This window comes from Micromys minutus (genome assembly GCF_963924665.1).
Source record: "Micromys minutus genome assembly, chromosome: 27".
NCBI lineage: Eukaryota > Metazoa > Chordata > Mammalia > Rodentia > Muridae > Micromys > Micromys minutus.
The window spans coordinates 39,099,831-39,120,598 of record NC_137962.1 but is presented as its reverse complement, the minus strand read 5'-3'; the positions used below and the strand labels follow the sequence as shown (position 1 = coordinate 39,120,598).

Here is a 20,768-nt window from a genome sequence, read left to right as displayed (position 1 = left end):
CAGGTTAACAAAGGTCCCAACCTGCCCTCCTTGCTCAGCTGGAACTGGATTCTGGGCTGGTTGGGCTGACACACGTGCCCTCACGCTAAAACACAGTGTGGGTCACATTTTATACAGGTATTGACCGTGAAGCGTTCCAGTTTTTGCTGCTGTTTTATTATGACACCCGCTGATGGGCTCCTAGCATCTGTGTCATCTATGGGATCACCATAGATTATAAACCCAGGAAGGAGAGGGGTGGGAAGCATTGTATAACAGGTCACACATGATCTCTAAACTGCTGCATTTATCATTGTCATTGTGCCGTCCTGACAATTACACCTTGGGCCACACACAGGTTAAGTAAGACTTCTACCATTAAGCCGCATAGCCAGACTGTTAAGCCCCATTTAAAGGGGAAGAACGTCGGGAGATGGTGGGGCACACCTTTGATCCCAGGACTCAGAAAGCAGAGAGGCAAATGGATCTCTGAGTTTGAGGCCAGCATGGTCTACAGATTGAGTTCCAGGACAGCTAGAACTAGTCAGAAATACCCTATCTCATAAAGGCTGAAAAAATGGGGTGGGGAGCTTTCCAGAGAAAAGACAGAAACATAGGTCAGTCCCATAGAATTGACTCAGGGACCCCATGAAGGGACGTTGTAGGACAGCATGTAATAGATCACCAACGACCCAGTCAAGTAACTACTATCTCCAGAACTCAGAAAGAGACTGGTGATCTGGCACTATCTGGGAAGGCTTCCTGAGCCTGGGTGGCGACCCAGGCAACCAAGGAGAGGGGCTTTGGGAGTTAGTGATTTAAAGAACACTCTAACCCTGTTTTCTTACCCTTGACCTTAACACTTGCTGGATGGAGTTGTGTTCCTCATTTTGTTCTGCAGATGTAGAGTTAGCTCAAATCCCCTGGTACAAAATGGCAGAGACTGAGTATGAACTAGGGCTGTGGGGATGGGGGGAGAGCTGAAGAAGCCCTGAGTTGAGTCCCCAGATTTACAAACAACACTGAGGAGGAAAGAGGCAGGAAAGTCAGCTTATATATACTGAATTTGGGCTACATGAGATCGTATCTCAAAAGCCAAACACTCAGGCTGCATAAAGAGCTTGGAGAAAGCAACTCCTGCCTCTGACAGTGCAGCAAAGGGGTGGAGCTTCTCAGGGCCCTTTCCCCACCTGCACAGAGTAGCTGGCAAGACTTGTGCCTCACAGGTGAAGATGAACCAGGGTCTCCTGCAGTGATCTGAGCTGAGGGGATGGGTGGGTGGGGGGTGGGGGGTGTTGGCATGCTGAGACTCAGCTCAGATCCCTGCAGGTTTTAGGAGGGCTTCTTTGGGATATGTGCCACCCCTGTGGAGGGCTCTGTGAACACCAAGGTGGGGAAGGTGTTGATCAGGAGAGGCAAGGCAGCAGTTTGGTCCAATTTGACTCAGGAGCAGGTGTTGGTTCAAACTTTTGAGTGTCTGACCCTGTGTAGTTTATTCTGGGCATATTTAAGCACAGCACAATTTAATAAGTTTCCCAGTGATAATTAAATTGATAATGTGCACATCAAAACTCTTTGTAAAGTACATGTGGCATCTTCCATAAAGATTTGTTCTATAGATTAACTGAGGCTCAAGATAAGGGTGGGGGAAGTATCCAGTGTGATCTTGACCATGTAGATAGAGCAAAGGTCACCAAGCTATTAATCACATCTGCTCCTAGGCTTCTGGGCAGAAAACAGGTTATACATCCCTCCCATTAAGTGACAATCCTGTAGGATTAACATTCCTGGTTCCCCTAGTGCTTATCTATGAGCACAAGGACCTCTGTGCTTCCACACCCCGCCTCCAGCTGAGAAAGGACACTAGTCCCACTCTGCCTAGATGAGGTTGCTAGCACCGTGGTCCCTGGAGGGCCATTCTCTTCCAGCGAACTCATTGGATAAATTCATTGGCAGCAGAAGTTGGTAGAGAGATAAGATTGGAGCTCCCCAGCTGGGAAGTACTTATGGTGTTTGTTGAGCCTCAGGAACATGGGGCTGTATCTTCAATAGGACTCCAGGGGCCTCGGGACTAAGGAAGGAGGTTTGGTATGAGAGATCCTTTGCCAAAATACAGAAGAAACTTTTACTGAATGATAATAGTACATGCGTGGGAAAAAGATAAGTTAAATCTGAAAAAGACAAAGTCCACATAATATACTTTTCATGGCTCTAAATTTAGCGCAGATGTTCAAAGACTGGCAGTAGGGATCTCATGACTAAGATCTGGATCTTACACCAACTGTTATCTCTGTAAAAAGTTACTCCCTCTCTCAGGTACTTAATTTCTTTCTTTGAGAGACTGGGATTTAGCGGGAACCTTCCAGTACACAGGAAGAGGAGACACAGGCTTTCCTTAGGAAGTGGTACTGAAAATGTGAAAGCAAAGGTCTTGAGGTTTGCAGATCACTGAACTTCGCTGGCCCCGGGATGCTTCCGTTGCCCCAGCAACCGCCCGGTCTAAGTGGTCCCCAGAGTGCCGCTAAGGAAGCTGGGAAGAGCTCTGCCCTCCCCAAGATGGCGGCACGGCTAAGGGCGGTGTCCGGAGCCGCCAGTATGTCTAGACCTTTTCTTCCTTTTCCTTTTTTTTTTTTTTTTTCCACACCAACGGCGAACTTCCACCAACACTTGTTCTTTTTCCTGGTTCAGAGAGTCCCGGAGCAGAGACAGAAGGGTTGCCTGCAGGGATTGGGGCAAAGACCCATAGGGAGAGGCGGGACTTCCGTGTCCGACCGGAAGTGACGCGACAGTCGCGGTCGCCGCCAGGTGGAACGGCAGGTGGGTTCAGGTGCCAGCCTGGCCCGGGCCTGGCTGTGGGACGGACTTTCTCGGTGAGCGTCTGAAGCGCCTCCCAAGGGTCTGGAGACCGTGGGGGCGGGCTCCAGAATCCGAGCCCATCGCCCTGGCCTGAGGTCCTCTCCCGTACCAAGTAAGAATCACCTAACCCCACCCCCTAAGCGCGCCCTTTCAGCCTGAGGCTCTCCCAGTCCAGAAGGGAGGACCAGAGGCCCGCTGTACGGGAGGGGGAAGGGTGGGGAGCTTGGGGCTGGCATCTGGGCACTTCAGTTCCCTGAAACCCTGTGTTCTTTTCTCCGTCAGACCCAGTTTCCTATTCCCCTCCCGAGCTGGGCAGTTAGCCAGTCGGCCCCAGCTCTCGAAACCATGTTTGCAGACTTAGACTATGACATCGAGGAGGATAAATTGTGAGTATATTTTTCTCCAACACCTGAGATCTGAGGACCCAGGTCCCTCGTGTCCTTGGGTGTCCTAGCTCCACACAGTGTTTCTTCTCAGTGTACGGGAGTAGAAATAGGCCCAGACATCCCAGTACTAGATCACTTGTAGAGGATTGTGACAGCTTAACAGATAAACACGATTTGGGCCATGTGAACCCTGAAGGCATTATCCAGGTACTGCTAAGGTGGTCTGGAAAGGTGTTCTAAAGGTGGTAACAGAACCAGGTTGCAAAGGCTACATGGAAATATCACCATCAGATCATCCTCTCCAGCACAGACAATTGCAGATTTTTAGCAACTCTAGGCTTTGACCCTATAGCTGCATGACTCTTGAGCATGTTCTGGTAAAAATTGCTCTTTCCAGATGAGAAAGGAAGAGGCTACTTTGTATAGATTGTTGGAGCTTTTCTGGACAGGGGACCCTGTTCCTTCCAGTCAGTCTTTCACCAGAACTCACTGTCACTTGCTTCTCTTTCCAGAGGAATCCCCACTGTGCCTGGGAAGGTCACCCTGCAGAAGGATGCTCAGAACCTGATTGGGATCAGCATCGGAGGAGGGGCCCAATACTGCCCTTGTCTCTATATTGTCCAGGTATGAGACAGATGTTGGAGGTCTGGACAAGGTCCTGCGCGGAGTGTCTCACCTTCCTTCTTGGGTATGATAGAAAGGTTTATTTCTCCACTGAAAAAAGCTAGCTCCAGAGGCTGGGAGATGGCTCTGTCGGTAAAGTGCTTGGCATGTAAGCCTGAGTACAGAGTTCAAGTCCAGGCACCTGTGTGAAACATTGATGGGGTGTGGGGTCTTGTAACCGTAGTACGGGGGAGGTGGTCACAGGTGGCCCTAAGACACCTAACTTAATAGGTGAGTTCCAGGTTACAAAGACACTGTGCACACACCCCTGCCACCCCCCCCAAAAAAGGTGACTGACCTGCACATGCATATACACGCATACATACATTTGCATGCATAAATGCAGACACATACCTGCATTTGCCAACAGACAAAGGTAGATCTTGTTTCTTGACAGTTTTACCACTGCACTTGCATGCATATGTGTGATTGACATGTGCGCATGTGTGAGTGTAGGCTCCCTTAAGTCAACTGCACACTGGCCAGAGGACAGCCCTCAAGAGTTAGTTCTCTCCTGTGAGATCCCACATTTGAAATCAGCCCCTCTGGCTTGCATGGTAGACCCCCCCCACCCCACCCCCAGCCATCTCACCTGCCCTGCCTGTTCCTGAGGCCTGGTCTTAGCAACACTGCGGGTGCTCTTGATCACATCCCCACTTCCTTTCCTACCTATTCTTCACTCCCAGTTTGCTCTGATCTGGATACCTGACAGACTCTTCTTGGCCTCACATGATGTGCATTCAACTAAAGTTAGTGCTGGTTACTGCCTGGCACGTAACAGTCAGTAAAAATGAGTCTGTTTGCCGACCAAAGAGGGAAGGCTATGAGATAACAAGGTCTCTGTTGGGCGTGGCAGCATCACACCTGCAGTCCCTGCACTTGGGAGGTAGAGACTGGGAGGGTCAGCAATTCAAAGGCATGCTGGACTACACAGTGAGTGAGTTTGAGGCCAATGTGGGCTGCTTGAGACCCTGTCTCAGCAAACAGACAAAAGGAAGTAGTAGCCCAAGGCTTGTATGTAAACGTCCCTGAGTACTAGTGAGTTTCTTAATCACTCTGGACCTCAGTTTGCTTATGTGGTAAGTGAGGATTTAAAAATATGTAACCCAGGTTTGATTCCCAGAACCCATATCAGGCAGTTCACCACTACCTGTGCCAAGTTCCATAGGGTCTGATGCCCTCTTTGGCCTCCTGCCCCTGCATGCATACAGTGCACATATGTTCACTCACATACGTATGTACACATGAAATTTCTAAATTAAATATTGAAAACCTGTACGGGACTACATGAGACCCCATTTCAAAAGAAACAAAACCAAGTAAATGAGATAGGTAAGCACAAATATCTTCGAGTTCTTTCGAAAATGGAAAGGAATGGCAGTGGGGCTTCCCTGGGTCGCAGCTGCGGTGGTTCCCTGGCAGCTGTGCCTTTCCCAGCTGCCGTGCTTGTGAAAGAGGAGCAACTTCACAATTTCTGCTGAGGAAGCTGCCCCTGGTCATTTGTACCTGGCCAGCCAGTGACATTTCTGTAGCATTGGAAGGCTCCAGACTATCCCGTTGGAACACCCAGTGGCGCAGGTCTCTGGGAAGATCATCTGTTCTAACCTCTATCTTTGAGGGTGATTAGGTCTCCTCTGCCCTCGGAGACAGAGATGTCCTGGGTCCCCTGTATTCACAAACCTGCTCAGCTTCTGTGCCATTCAAATCCACCCCATGTGTTCACTGCCGAGATCATGGCTATTGAATGAACTGCATCCTAACATGATGGCATTTTTTTCATTTTGCACATAACAAATCAAATGCACAAAGGCCTGTATCCATCAGCAGTCCCTGCCCTCCAACTCACCCTGTTCAGATATGGCTCCCACTTTTCCTGGTTGTGTTTGTTATTACCTTTAATTGTATGTCTGTGCCTGTGCATTTGCGCACACATGCATGTGCATGCACGCTCTTGTGTGTGCAAACTCACACTTGAATGTAAATATTCATACAAAATAGAGGCATCAGATCCCTTTGAAGTTGAATTCACAGGTGTTGGTGAGTTTCTGGGTTTGTGGGTGTTGGGAACTAACGTGGGTCTTCCGTAAGAACAGGATGCACTTGATTGCTGAGCCGTCGTCTCTCCAGACTTCCTGTCTTGCTTGTTTTCTTACTTTATCACCCATTCTTAGTTCAGGAGAGGTCACTCAGCTCAGATCTGACATCCCATCTCCCATTCACTACTGTCTTGACTCAGTATTAGCATCACAGTGGTGTTCATGAAAGCTTTTCTAAGTTCCTGGCCAGCTCTGTGGAGGCTTAGGAATAAAGAAGGGGCAGAAGCATGCCCTACCTTTCTCCAGAACTTGTGCTGAATTTTCTAATGAACTGGCATCTTCCTTTCTTTGTTTTTTTTAATGTGTATGGGTATTTTACCTGCATGTTTGTCTGAGTATGATATGCATGCCTGGTGCCTGGGGAAGCCAAAAGAGGGCATCGGATCCCTGGGACTGTGGTTAGAGATAGTTGAAAACCACCATGTGGGTGCTAAGCCTTGCTTTATTTTGAGCCAGGCTTTCAAGAGCCCAATAAATATTTATTATATTTATATGAGTACACTGTAGCTGTTTTCAGACACACCAGAAGAGGGCATCAGATCTCATTACAGATGGTTGTGAGCTACTATGTGGTTGCTGGGATTTGAACTCAGGATCTCTGAAAGAACAGTCAGTGTTCTTAACCACTGAGCCACCTCTCCAGCCCTTTTTTTCTTTTTAGAGACAGGGTTTCACTGTGTAGTCCTGGCTGTTCTGGAACTCACTCTGTAGACAGACTGACCTCAAACTCAAAGAGAGATCACTTACCTCTATCTTCCAGTGCTGGGACTAAAAGGTGTGCACCACCACTGCCCGGCTTCAATTTTTTTTTTTTTTTAAGATTAATTTATTATATTTATATGAGTACACTGTAGCTGTCTTCAGACACACCAGAAGAGGGCATCAGATCTCATTACAGATGGTTATGAGCCACCGTGTAGTTGCTGGGAATTGAACTCAGGACCTCTGGAAGAGCAGTCAGTGCTCTTAACCACTGAGTCATCTCTCCAGCCCCCTTTAATGTTCTTAAAAACAAAACAACCCAAGTTCAAAGTTTTTTCTGAGATGAAAGGCAGACCTTGAACTCTGAGCTTCTAGAACATTGAATAAAAGTCACGTTCCCATACTCCTGAGATACAGTCTCCCACGGTAAACATCCTCTTCTATGAGGAGATAGGCAGACATAGGGAGATGCAATGAATCAGCAGTGGGAACATTAGTGCCTGCAGCCCTATGGCTGGTGTCTGTGGCATGTGGTGACATGAATCCATTCCACAGCCTTGCCCTGTGGCCCTGTCATTTGTAGCCCACAGGGCTTCTCTTTGAGGTGCTCTGCTTCCTGCCTATAAACCATCCTCAGCAGACACTCCATATGCTGGTGTCTTCCAGTTCATCTTCAACATGACCCTCACACTGCCCTCTCAGGATTTGCCTGCAGGAATCCCAGTCCTGTCTCAGTGGTCAGGCTTCCTTTGAAAACTCCCATGCATCCCTATTGCAGTAATACATATATACCTACACACCCAGCGTTGTGTGAATGATACCAGACCCCAAGGCCAGGGACTATGCTTTCCGAGGAAGTTCTTGCCAGAAGGGTGCTTTGAGCTCTCTTCTTTTTTTTTTTTTTTTTTTTTTTTTTTTAAAGATTTATTTATTTCATGTATGTGGTTACACTGTCACTCTCTTCAGAGACACCAGAAGAGGGCATCAGATTTCATCACAGATGGTTGTGAGCCACCATGTGGTTGCTGGGACTTGAACTCAGGACCTCTAGAAGAACAGTCAGTGCTCTCAACCGCTGAGCCATCTCTCCAGCCCCTTGAGCTCTCTTCTTAAGCAAAGCCTTTCACTTGAGTTAAACCTTTATACTTTTGAGCCTAGGTTACTCTTGCTATGACGAAACACCATGACCAAAGCAACTTGAGGAGGAAAGTTGGGCAGGAACCTGGAGTCAGGAACTGATGCAGAGGCATGGAGGGGTGCTGCTTACTGTCTTGCTCCCCGTGGTGGTTCAGCCTGCTTTCTTATAGAACCCAGGACCACCTGCCCTGGGATGCCACCACCCACAGTGACCTGGACCCTCCACTAACAGTCAGAAGTTAAGAAAATGCCTTACAACAGTGGCTCTCATCTTTTCTAATGCTGCAATCCTTTAGTACAGTTCATGTTATTATGACCCCAACCATGACATTTTCTTGCTACTTAGCTATAATTTTTGTACTGTTATGAATTGTAACATAAACGTATGAAATGCAGGTTATCTGATATGGGACCCATAGGCTGAGAATTGTTGCCCTACAGGGTTACCTACAGCCCACTGTTCTGGAGGCATTTTCTCAGGGAGTTGGGGTTCCCTCTTTCCAGAAAGTTCTACCTTGTGTCAAGTTGACATAAGCCAGCTGGTATAGCTGGGGTCCAGCCAATGCCTTAGATGTCACCAAAGCATCCTTTCTAGCTTCTCACCTGTTTAATGGCATAATCTTTTTTCTTTTAGTTTTATTTTAATTAATTAATTTATTTTTGAGACAGGTTCTGTCTATAGTTCTGGCTGGCCTGGTCACATACACACATGCCTCTGACTCAGTGTTTATATTAAATGGATATGCCACCACGCCCAGCTTAGTAAGAGAATCATTTAAGCCACAGTTTATTTTCTGGGCAAATATATTTTTCAGACCCTCCTGCTTTGCATTAAGTTTTTACCATAAGTCTGACTAACAAATGCCATAACTAACATATTCTTTCCCAGAATGCAGTATTATCTGCCTTGATGACATCTGAAGCAGTCTTCGCTGTCCACATGGCAGTCTGTTGTCCCAAACCCCCACCAAGACTGTCCCCTGGGATACGTTTACCACACCTGGGGCTTCTCTAGCCTGCACCTCCCAAATTTTAAAATTTCTCCTGCAGAGCATGCTCAGTCTTTCTTACTCAGGGCGATGACCTCACCTCCCTAGGACCTGTTTTCTGTGTTGGACAAAATCATTGCAGTGGCGGCATCTTCGGGAAACTTGGGAGGAAGGGAGGAAGCTCTCATTTGGTTCCGTCATACTGCCCACATTCAGGGCAGCCCATTCTCTCAGGAAACGTCTTCCCTGACATACTCGTGCTTTACCAGGCTCTGTCTGCTCATGCTGACAGTCAAAACCAGCCATCACTAGCATCCCTCCCTCTGCTTCTGTCAGCTTTCAGCAGTTTGCCAGAGTTCCCATTCCCCATCACTGCTTGCAGTATTTGTAATGTGATCTGAAGGCTGATAAATATTTACCTTCACTTCATCTTCCCTTGTAACAATGTAAACAAACATGAAGTGTCCTTTAGACATGGCGTTTTAAGAAGGTTTAGAAACTAGAGGTGACATAGGAGCCAGACATAGTGGCTCATCATGTTATTGGGAGGCTGAGGAGGAAGTTCGATTTCAAGGCTAACCTGGGCTATAAAGTCAGACCCTGTCTCAAAACCAGCTGAGAAGTATAGAATCGCTGCTGGTCAGTTTGATGTTTCTGTAGTTCCTCTCTGATCCAGTTTGTGCTGTTCCGTTTGTGTGTGCTTCCTGCCTCTGTGTGTAAACCCATGTCTGTGTGCCCCCTGCATTTATGTGTAGATCCTATGTCTCTGTGTTCCTGGCATCTATTTGTACCCAATGTCTGTGTGTATGAACCCCATTTCTGTGTGTGCCCCCTGCATCTGTGTGTGGATCCCATGTCTGTGTGTGCCCCTTGCATCTGTGTGTGGATCCCATGTCTGTGTGTGCCCCTTGCATCTGTGTGTGGATCCCATGTCTGTGTGTGCTCCTTGCATCTTTGTCTGTGCATGTGCTCCAAAGTCAGCTGTCTCTTTACTGTTATCACTGATAGAATTGCCACCTCACAACCAGTGAGCACAAGTCCCATTGGAGGAACTAGGAAAAGGCTCTCAGGCCTAGGGGGCATGCTCAGAGTAACCTTGGGCTGTTCTCTGGAGACCAAAGTAGATGCTAGAATTACTAAACACCATCGGAAAGCCCAAGAAGTGGTGACAGTGGAGGGCAGCTGTGAGAGCTCTGAGGACCACTGGTTCCTACTGGGAAAGACTTAGCCTGCCTTCTGTCCCCTTCCCGAGAATGGGGAGATTTTCTCTTGCCTTTGCTGGCACTGCCTGAGGTTGAGGGAGGGCCTGCTTAGGTCCCAATTTCCACTCCATTGTTTCCTACTTCCTACACATCTGCAGGTATTTGATAACACTCCTGCAGCCTTGGACGGCACTGTGGCAGCTGGTGATGAGATCACTGGGGTCAATGGCAGATCAATCAAAGGAAAAACCAAGGTAGAGGTGGCCAAGATGATTCAGGAGGTGAAGGTAAGATGGTTATGGGAGCAGCTGGAAGCTTGTTCTGGAATGTGAGACCCAGGCTGTCAGGGGCCTAGCAGGCTTAGGTTTCACTACCTATTACACATATAGCAATATGAGGGACACACTCCAATCTCCTGGACCCCTGGGTTCCTCTGAGCTCCCAGAGATGCTGAACACTCAGATGAGCTATGATGTCTCTGCTTGGGGCTGCAGAGACACTAGATGCCAACAGTGACTACACTGGGTCAGTGGACTAGTGGCCACAGCTGGGCCATGTTTGTCCTAGAATTTTGTGGGAGGGACTACTTCCCAAGTTCTGCAAGGACTTCAGATTGTGGAGAACCCTGAACTTAGGCATTTCTGGTCCAGATGCAGCCCACATCCTTTCCACCGGCTCATTCTCCACCCTAGATGTTCCACGGAAACCCTTGCTCTGAGTCCTTGTCACTCATTAAAGAAGCATGACCTGCTTGCCATTCGGCCACTGGAGACCCTTGGGGAAACTGCATGAGGGATGCAAAGCCACAGAGGGGTGGGATTCAGCTTGTGTAGACTTGGGCCCATGTCTGAGGCCCCAAACCGTAGCCAGGCCAGCCTCCCTCTTTCCATTGGCACCTTCCAAGGCTCCAGGATCAGCCCCTACTGTCCCCTGTGTGTGTGTGTGTGTGTGTATTAGCGTTTGGATTTATTTTATGTGCATTTTGTCTGGAAGTATGCATGTATACCACCACATTTGTACTTACTATCTTCAGAGATCAGAAGAGGTCATTAGATCCCCTGACTTAAAGTTCCAGACGGTTGTGAACCAGTGTGGGTGCTGAGAACTGAACCCAGGTCATACGCAGGAGCAGCCAGTGCTCTTAACCACTGAGTCAGCACGCACTATTTCCTTCTTGCTTCCACTCAGACAGGCATTGCTCTCTGGCTTTCTTTGTCACACTCTTATCCTGCTCCCAAGTCATCATGGTCCTCACTGAGCACTAAGGGTTTACCTCTGTGGCTCTTCCTAGTGCCTGCTTAGACACCAGACAGATTAAGGAGGGGCTAAGAGCTCAGGACCATGTCAGTCTCAAGGGACCCTTCACACCCTACCCCTGACTGACTGTTGGATCACTGACTGTCTGTGCTGTGGGTGTAAGTTTTCAGTCCAAGTTTGATGTGAGTAGATTCAGTCCCAATCTCAAAGGCCTTAGGATTACAAGGACAAAAGTGACCGTGGTGACCTCCCACGTGCAGATGCCCTTTCCTGAGCAGTCACTAGAACATGGTGCCTCCCTAAGTCACTCTACCTCTCCTCCTGGTCTCTGCGAAGCTCTGCTCCTTTCCTTCTGGTTGGTGTACTAGAGCCAGACATGTAGAAAGTAGTTTCTGGGGGGCTGGAGCCAGGGGGCCACTGTCCTGACTGTGTCTGTGCTGCTCTTGTAGGGGGAGGTGACCATCCATTACAACAAGCTGCAGGCGGACCCTAAGCAGGGCATGTCCCTGGACATTGGTAAGACAGGCCAGAGCAGCCATGTGCCAGGGGCTCTGGCCTTTTCTGTCCAAGCTAATCCAAAAGGCTGGGAGGAGCCAGGTGCTCTCCTTGTAGCTATTCACAGACCCCTGGCCCTGCATGCTCACTGCCCTGTGTTTTACACCCTTCACTACCAGACCTTGACCAGTTTTAATCCCCCTCCTCCATTGCCTCTCCTGCTGTGTACTTGCGGAAAGACGTGGTGCAAACTGGACCTTATAATGTGTGTATTAGATAGAGTTTTATTGCTGCGAAGAGACACCATGACCAAGGCAACTCTTATAAAGGCAAACACTTAAATGGAGCTGGTTTACAGCTTTAGAGGGTTAGTCCATTATCATCATGGCGGGAAGCATGGCGACATGCAGGCAGGTGTGGTGCTGGAGGAGTGGAGAGTTCTACATCTTGATCTGAAAGAGCAGAAGGAGACTGTACCACACTGGGGATAGCTTGAGCATGAGACCTCCAAGACCATCCCTACAGTGTGACACACCTCCTCCAACAAGGCCAGCCTTCCTATGGGTCAAGCATTCAAACTTATCTATGGGGGCCATACCTACTCAAACCATCACAGTGTGCTATTTGGCAACTTGCCTGTGGCTAGATGGGCAAGATCTTGCTTCTGCAGAAGTCTTGAGACAGCAATAGTTAGCTGCTAGCTCCTCTGGATCAACCATGTGGCAAAGTGTGAGACCGGAGGCTTGACAGTCTCCTGGCAGAACACCCAGATAAACCCATCGTCACCTGTAGCCCACAGCCCTTTAGGATAGAGACTAAGGACGACAAATGAGCTCTCATCAACGGTTTTTCGGTGTAGCTCTGGCTGTCCTAGAACTTGCTCTGTAGACCAGGCTGACCAAGAACTCAGATCCCCCCTGCCTCTGCCTCCCAAGTTCTGGGGTTACAGGTGTGCGCCACCTCCCTGGTCTGATATTCTTGTTATTGAGCACTTTGATTCCAGCCTAGGATCTGTTCCAAGATCTTAGCTGCTCACATGGAGTCACCAGCCAGTGGCACTTAGCGATGTCCACTGCTCTGAAGTAACCACCTGGAGAGCCTTTCCCTTGGCACAGATCATCTCATGCTGGTTGGAAGAGGGGGGATACGGCTGCTCTGTCTGGCCTGTGGGTCTCAGTCTTTGTGCTAAGCACTCCATGTTTACCTGTCCAGCTCCTCCGTGTGGGGGAAGGAACAGGACAAGTAGGCCAGGATAGATTGCTGTGAGCCATTGCTTCCAAACTGCTCCAAGCCCCAAGCCTAGGTTTGTCTTCCACCTGCTGGCACACAGTGAGGCAGCTGTGATGGGGCTCGGCCTAGATGGCCCAGCCAGTAGCAAACTCATTGGCTCTTTCTCCTGCTCCAGTGTTGAAGAAAGTCAAGCACCGGCTGGTAGAAAACATGAGTTCGGGCACAGCTGATGCCCTGGGCCTGAGCCGTGCCATCCTGTGTAATGGTAAGTCTTCCTTCTATCCACTTGCTCAGCTCCCCCTCCCCATCAGGTCTGATAGCATCCTTCTGCCTCAATGTGGACAGTCAGGTCACACCTCTGTATCCCTGGGATCCTCTTCAGCTCCCCAAGCTCTACTACAACTGTCAGCTGTGGGCTCTTAGGTCACCACCAAGGGGTGAGGGGCAACACCGACTTTGGAGGATAGGTGCTCCCTTCCGGCTTGGATGCCTCGCCAGCATGAGCCCCACTCCACTACCTGCATGCTCCCTGTACAGCTCACATGCTGGTCCTGCTCTGTGCTGTCCACCTCAGTCTTGCCCTTGACCAGGAGGTGGCGCTGCCGGCCTTGTCTCCACTTTTCTGCCTGTGCAGAGAAGCCATGTGCAGGCAAGGCACTTTACACACGAACTGGATGTCTCCCCGGAGCTGATGGAACCCGTGGTCCTGCTCCTGCCATCGCCAGCCTATGCTTATAAATAGCAGTGCTGTGCATGTACGCGGGGAAGATAAAAATACCCATATAAACTGGGCTCAGCTGGGCACACGGTCTTTATTGGCTGGGAGGATGGGGGTGGGGCCTGAGCATGTTCCAAATAGGGTACAAAGTGGCGGCTGCTATTTTCAGCCTTGTGGTGCCTATAAATCCTTGTTACTGTAGTCACTGTGCATTGAGATGAAATTAGAACTGGTTGTTGTTTCCCCCGAACCTTGCAATTTCCCTAGCTGTAAATAGGATTTCTAAAATTGAAGCTGTCATGATGTCCCATGACCCAGCTAAAAACAAGTGCCTGCTGGCCACGTGCTCATGCTCTAGAGAGCCAGGACACAGAGGCTGTGGGCCGCACAGCCTCCTGAAGACCTCTGAGGTGTACACCTTCCCCCTTCCTAGCCCTCCACACAGTAAGCTTTCCTGCCCAAAAAGAAAAAAAAAAGCCTCAGCCTCTGCCTGTGTAAAGTCCCTCCCCTCCCCTCCCCTCCCGCTTAAAAGACCCTGCCTGAAACTACACCAAAGTGCACCAAAGCCCAGCGAGCAGGACTCTGCTTAGACGGGCATGGCTGCTAACTTTAGGCCAGCTGCCCTATCTCTTATCCTCAGCTTTCTCTGTAGGATAGGCAAAGTGGTCCTTGTCCCCAAGGTGCAAGCTGGAGAAGAGCCAGTGGTTACCGGGGACCTTAAGTATTCCCTAGCACACAGAAGGGTCACTCAGATTGGCTGCCTGTGCTCTTGGACCTGGCCTGGGCAGGGCCTAGAAGCCCTCACCCTCTTGTGAGTCGTGTATTTACTTCATCTCCACAGGTGGAGATATATCCAGAGTTGGGGAGGTCCTCACCTGCACTTGGAGTGACAAGGGCAGGACCTGGATCTTGGTTTTACCACAGTCACTCACCAGACATAGGATGAGTTTAATTTTAATTGGGCATGTTAATTAGGTGAGCCAAAGGGGCTTTTGATTGCTGAGCCTCAACACTTGGCCTTGGTAGTCAGTCTCAGGGAGGAGGTGACCAAGTGAGGGAAGAGACCTTGACTAGCTCTAGGAGTGTAATCCGGTGGTTCTTAGTAAGGCAGAGGGAATAGGGGGTATTCCTGCTAGAACCATGCTCGCTGTGCTTGGGCTGGCCAGAGCCTCTTTATAGCCTCCCCTCTCCCAGCTAGCCTCTGCTGGGCTGTTGTCCTCCCTTTGCTTGCTGAACCCACTGTTCTTGACCTCCACAGATGGGTTGGTAAAGCGGCTGGAGGAGCTGGAACGCACTGCCGAGCTATACAAAGGTAGGTAGGGGGTCTCAGCCACGAAGTGCCTAGTATTAGCCTGACCTGAGGACCCCTGTCTTAGAGAGTGGCAGTGGGCCAGGGGAACAGTAAGTGTATCAGGTGTCCTTTCAAATTTCTGCACTATGAGAGAGAACCCCTAAGAGACTGTCATACATAATCCCAGTTGCCTTTCATATGGGATACACGTAGGGAGCCAACTCAGCTTTCATCACTAAGCATTGGGGAAAAGCCTATGGTCCTAATACACAGTGGGGACCTCAGGTAGGTTGCAAGGCTAAGGGGCCAATGTGATCTCTGACTTGGGTCTTTGTCTTCTGTCACTTATCTCTTCCCACAGGGATGACAGAACATACCAAGAATCTCCTACGGGCCTTTTATGAGCTGTCACAGACCCACCGGGGTAAGGGCATCCCCATACATGCCATTGATTCTGCAAACTCCTGTCCCTCAGGACTCAGTAGCACTTAACAGTGAGGTGTGGCCAGCTTCTTCTCTGGACCCTTCTCATCCCCACACTGAAGCCAGCACCCTGCTCTGACCCAGACTAATGCTGGGTGTGGCAGTAACCATGAAGCATCTGGTCCACCTGGCCTTATGATGCCCTGTCTCACTGCTACTTACAGTGCAGGCAGCTTCTCTTTACGTTTGATCTTCAGTCCCATGGTAGGTAGGAGAGACACAACATCATTTACAGGCCAGGAAAGACAGTCCAGACTGGAAGTAGGACCAGAGCTCATGGTGGCAGTACTGGCATTCAGACCCGGGTATCTGGATTCTCAGCCTGGTGCTCTGCTCTCGACTAGCACAAACACCTTAGATTGCCACTCAGCTTTTGTCTGGTCACTTTGAGGGAACAAAAACTAGTTCCTCTGGGAGTGTAAGCTTAGAATGAGGAGGCATCTCCTTGCAAGTATGGCCCAAGTCTCTTGAAGATGTAACCCCAAAAGACCTTGGCTTTCTGCTGGCCAGGGCCCTGTCCTGTTGCCCAGCAAACCCCTAGCTTCTCTATGGGTCAAGTGAGGGCTTCAAGGCAAACTTGTCATGCAGCCTTTGGTGACGTGTTCTCTGTGATTGGGGTGCGGGAGCCACAGCCAGCAGCAAGTGAAGCATTCGTGAAGTTTGCTGATGCGCACCGCAGCATTGAGAAGTTCGGCATTCGGCTACTGAAAACCATCAAACCAGTGAGTCTCTCGAGTGCAGCCCCACTGGCCAAGGCAAGAGCAGTAGCTTAGCACAGGAGTGGTTCTGGGCTGGAGTCAGGTGCCAGATTCAGACACTAGCTTTGTCACCTCTGTGGCCATCCATCCATCAGTCACTGTCTCACTGGGTCCCTGTTGAACTCGACTGGTTTAAGCACTGTTTTATTGCTAGATCCTTGACCAGACATAGTCTTCTAACCTTGACGCGTGCCCTTTGGCTCATGCCCTAGTCCACTAGGAAGGAAGGGATGATACATCGGTGCCATTTGTTTCCAACCTCCCAGATGCTGACAGACCTGAACACGTACCTCAATAAAGCCATCCCCGATACGCGCCTCACCATCAAGAAGTACCTGGATGTGAAGTTTGAGTACCTGGTGAGTGAGTGGACTGCAGTGTCTGGTCACCTGAGGTGGGCCCACCCTAGAGGCCAGTCCTGAGGCCAGCAGGCAGGCTGGACCCAGACATCAGCTGAGTCAGGCCTGTGAGATTAAAGGCCTGATAGAGAATCAGGGGGAGCCTAGACTCTGCATTCCACACCAAGGAGCTCCAAAATGCCTACAGCCTGGAGTGCAGAAGCACCCTCACTCTGTATCCTTGCTCACAGCAGCTCAGACTAGGTTTAGGGAAAGGATGTTTTGAGTCCTAGATGATAATCTGATGCTCAAAGGAACTTAGAAGATGATGGGTTGAGTACAGGTGTTTGCTGTAGCTCTTAGAGTCTTGACTTGGTAGGCTTACGCACAGCATGTTTTCAAGGAGTTGAGCTCCATTATCCGGCCAGCACCACCACCACATGGTATCTTTGGGTTTTGGTTTTGGTTTCAGCCATTTCTTATTCTTGAGATAGAACCCTAGGCCTTATGCATGCCACACCCTCCAATCCCCAGAGCATCTCCAGAGACTTGAATCTGATTGCTTTTGAGTTTCTGAAGCCTTCCGGCCTTTGTACCCTCCCAGAAGAGTGCCTCATACCCCTGATGCTCCTTTCCTGGGCCTCCATCCATGCTTGCTTTCAGCTTTTCTCAGGTGGTCCTGAACCTGGTGGCCTATATAGTTGCTCCTTTGGTGTGACCTGAGGGCATAGGGAAGCGTGGCAGGGAGCTCGGGAAACTTGAGGATGGGAGTCCAGGAAGTTTGGCCACTGACTTCCTGGCCTCACCCATCCCATGCAGTCCTACTGTCTGAAGGTGAAGGAGATGGATGACGAGGAATACAGCTGCATTGTGAGTACCAAAAGCCCACCGTGGTACCGGGATGGCTTGGGGTGCCCACACTTCCCCTGCTGCCTCAGAAGGTCTTGGGTCTTTGAGAGATGGTGGGTATGTCAGGCATCCTGGGGTTTTAGCTGGACTGTACAGCCTAGAGTTTGGGGCTCTCAGCTTATTCTACCAGCTCTGGCTTGGAGTACCAGCTAGTTGGCCATGAGGTAATTTCCTGGATCTGCTCTAGGTCATGTACCCCAAGTTTGTGAGGGACTTACAGAAAAGAGCTATGCTTTGATTTTAAAAAGAAAAAAAGTTGTGTTTTAAAATTTTATGTATATGAGTGTTTTGCCGTGTGTGTGTGTGTGTGTGTGTGTGTGTGTGTGTGTGTGTGTGTATGTATGTGTGTGTGTAGTGCCTGTGGAGGTCAGAAAAGGGTGTTGGAACTAAAGTTACAGACAGTTGTGCACAACCATGTGGGTACTGGTAACTGAACCACTCGACAAGAGCAATGACTATTCTTAACCACTCTGCAGTCCTGGTTGGTTTTGGTTTTTGTTCATTTGTTTCTATTTTGTTATGTGTTTGCAGTCAGGGTCCATCCTTTGACCAGTGTTCATTTATTTCATATGAGCTGTGTTCGTGTTTCTGTGGTTGATTTTTTTTCCCCTCCAAAGTTACTGCTTTGAGCTTCTGTCCATCACTGGCATCTGAAAGCCCATTGTGGTATAGCTGTGAACTGGGCCAGCCTTCAGCCTTCCAGCCCCAGCTGTCCCTGGGAGGCCCAGGTCCACCCAAGGGTGCTGACAAGCTTGCCTGCTCCAGGCCCTAGGAGAGCCGCTATACCGAGTGAGCACAGGCAACTATGAGTACCGCCTGATCCTGCGCTGCCGCCAGGAGGCTCGAGCCCGCTTCTCCCAGATGCGCAAAGATGTGCTAGAGAAGATGGAGCTGCTGGACCAGAAGCATGGTGAGGGCTGCGTGTGGGGCTCTGGAGGCCCATGCTATCCTAGGTGGTCCTTTCCCGGCATTTAGCCCCAGGGTAGGTGCTTTTCCCTCCCTAAATCAGAGATGAAGCTCAGAGAGTAGTCTCCCCGAGTTCCCAAGACCAGGCCCTGGCAGGAGTATACCTAGAGCCTAGCTGGGTTGGGGGCAGGGCTTGGGTCCATGATCTACTCAGGCAGCCTTCTTTGTTTCCTAAGCTAAGAGTTTGGAGGACTTAAGTGGACATCTAGGCCAGGCCAGGAAGCCTTTGGCTGTGCCCCTTTCTACCCTGCCTAGGCCTGGGGCTCAGGAAGTGTCCCAACAGGAAGGCCAAACTAGCTCCAGGTCTTTCCTAAGAGGAAGCAGTCATAGTGACTGGGCCTGTCTGCTCACCTCCCGCCCCAGTCCAGGACATCGTGTTCCAGCTGCAGCGCTTTGTGTCTACCATGTCCAAGTACTATAATGACTGCTATGCAGTGCTGCGCGACGCTGACGTCTTCCCCATTGAGGTGGACCTGGCACACACCACTCTAGCCTATGGACCTAACCAAGGTGGCTTCACTGATGGAGAGGATGAAGATGAAGATGAGGAGGATGGGGCAGCTAGGGAAGTGTCCAAGGACGTACGTGGGGCCACGGGGCCTACGGACAAGGGCGGAAGCTGGTGTGACTCCTGAGTGCCCCCTGGAGTGGACCTGGGGGGCAGGGTAGCGGGAGCACCACAGTGGGAGTGGGGCGGGGCCGCTGTAGGACAGCAAAGGCATATAGTGGCGCATAAAAGCCTGCTGGCTCGGGGCGCCTGCCTCCCTGCTCCTCTGTCCTTCAACAGTGAACCCAGGCTGCGGCCTGGGACCTGGACTCTAGCCCCCATTCTTTCTTCCCACCTCCCAGCTAGAGGGAGAGCTGGGCCTTGGACAGAAAAGAGAAGGGGCTGGAGCAGGCAGAGCACAGGACCTGTCCCTGTGCGTACTTCGGTGATGCCAAGCCTGAAGGGAATGGGAGCCAGGTAGACATCCGAGGCTGGGGCCAGTGTACCAGGGTGGTCCCCTGAGTCCACATGCACACCTTGGTGGCCTATATTTATTTGTTTCTGGCTTAGCCTCAAGGGCTAGAAGCTGGGCCTGTATTGAATAAACAGAAACCCAGACAGAATGGATGGGCTCCTTGCAATGGCTCAGACCCTTTGCAGCCACATGTCAGCTGCCTCCTGGGTCATGAGGGAGGGTGGGACACAACACTTCGGCAATTTCCTCTGTGAGCAGCTCCGGGTAGCGAAGCTCAGGGTAGCATCTTGCTCAAAACCACACATTTTGAGAACAGTGGGAGCTGCAGATTGAGTCTGGGTCCTAAAGCCTTGGCTGTCCCCTGCCTCCAGTGTCATCAAGCACTCTTTGACCCTCCCTGTTCCTGGTTGTAAAATAAGCTTTGGGCAAGGGGGCAGGACAGACACTGGTTGGGGTCATTCGGGGCTGGCTAGGGAGACTACTCTAGAGACACATGTTCAGTTCAGAGCCCAGGGGTTCTAGTGACCTTATGTTTGTCTGCCTGGCTTTGTGCAGCACACACTGCAACTCTTACTCTGAGGTGCCTGTTAGGACAGGGTATGGCTATCTTGTGGGCACAACAGGTGAGGTGGGAGGGTCCAGAATGGAAATGCTCCTTTGTTTGTAGCTTTGGGCTGCAGTCCTGTAGAAACCTTGGTGGGTTTCCCAGGCAGAAGCTGGAGGGAGAAAGATGCACTATTATCTACCTGGGGACCAACAGCACTGTTTAGCCACACTGAAGGGGCATCCAGTGGGTGGACAAAGGGAAAAACCAAAGTTTGGGACCCAGTAATGATCCCTGTGTAACCCTGGGCTGATTTCTGCCCTCCTTGTGCATCGGTTTGCCTGTCTGAAGCATGGATATTCTACATCACTGGGTGGTTAGGAGATTCAATAATATAACATTCATACAGGGATTACAATAGCACTCGTAAGCACTGGAGTTGGGGAGCCACAGATGAATGTAAGTCAGCTGAGTCATTGTCATTGGCTGTGTTCCCCAAACCTTCCTGCCACTTAGACCCAACTGGGACCACCAGTAGTTGGGAAGGGGCCATTTGTGAGATGGACTATTCTGAGGTCTCCTAGCTAGATAGGAATTGGGAGTATGACAGGAATTTCATCATACAGCTCAAAGTTGCAAGTGTCAGGTGTGGTAGTGGATGCTGTAATCCTGGTACTTGGGTGGCCGAGGCAGAATTTCTGAGAGAAGTCATGTACCATGAATTCGTGTGGTGGAGAGCAGACTGCCCACAACAGTGTCCTCAGAAAGTGTTTTGACCAAAAGTGACGAGTCCTTGATCCTAGGTCA

The 20,768-nt window shown here is 50.1% G+C and overlaps 1 protein-coding gene across 2 annotated transcripts; it reads left to right on the top strand.

Annotated features, from left to right (window-relative positions):
* The first annotated feature begins 2,667 nt into the window (after positions 1-2,667).
* Positions 2,668-19,565, top strand: PICK1 (protein interacting with PRKCA 1). Of its 2 annotated transcripts, none has more exons than XM_080939203.1 (13): positions 2,668-2,796; positions 3,118-3,221; positions 3,734-3,845; positions 10,169-10,297; positions 11,717-11,783; positions 13,168-13,257; positions 14,969-15,022; positions 15,363-15,425; positions 16,073-16,206; positions 16,509-16,601; positions 17,400-17,450; positions 18,255-18,399; positions 18,819-19,565. In XM_080939203.1, exons 2-13 carry the CDS (start codon positions 3,181-3,183, stop codon positions 19,088-19,090), a joined length of 1,251 nt encoding a protein of 416 aa, XP_080795329.1. In that variant the 5' UTR covers positions 2,668-2,796; positions 3,118-3,180; the 3' UTR covers positions 19,091-19,565. The 2 variants fall into 2 exon arrangements, with proteins under 2 accessions (XP_080795329.1, XP_080795328.1); XM_080939202.1 differs by having other exon boundaries at positions 2,676-2,947.
* Positions 19,566-20,768: the final 1,203 nt, after the last annotated feature.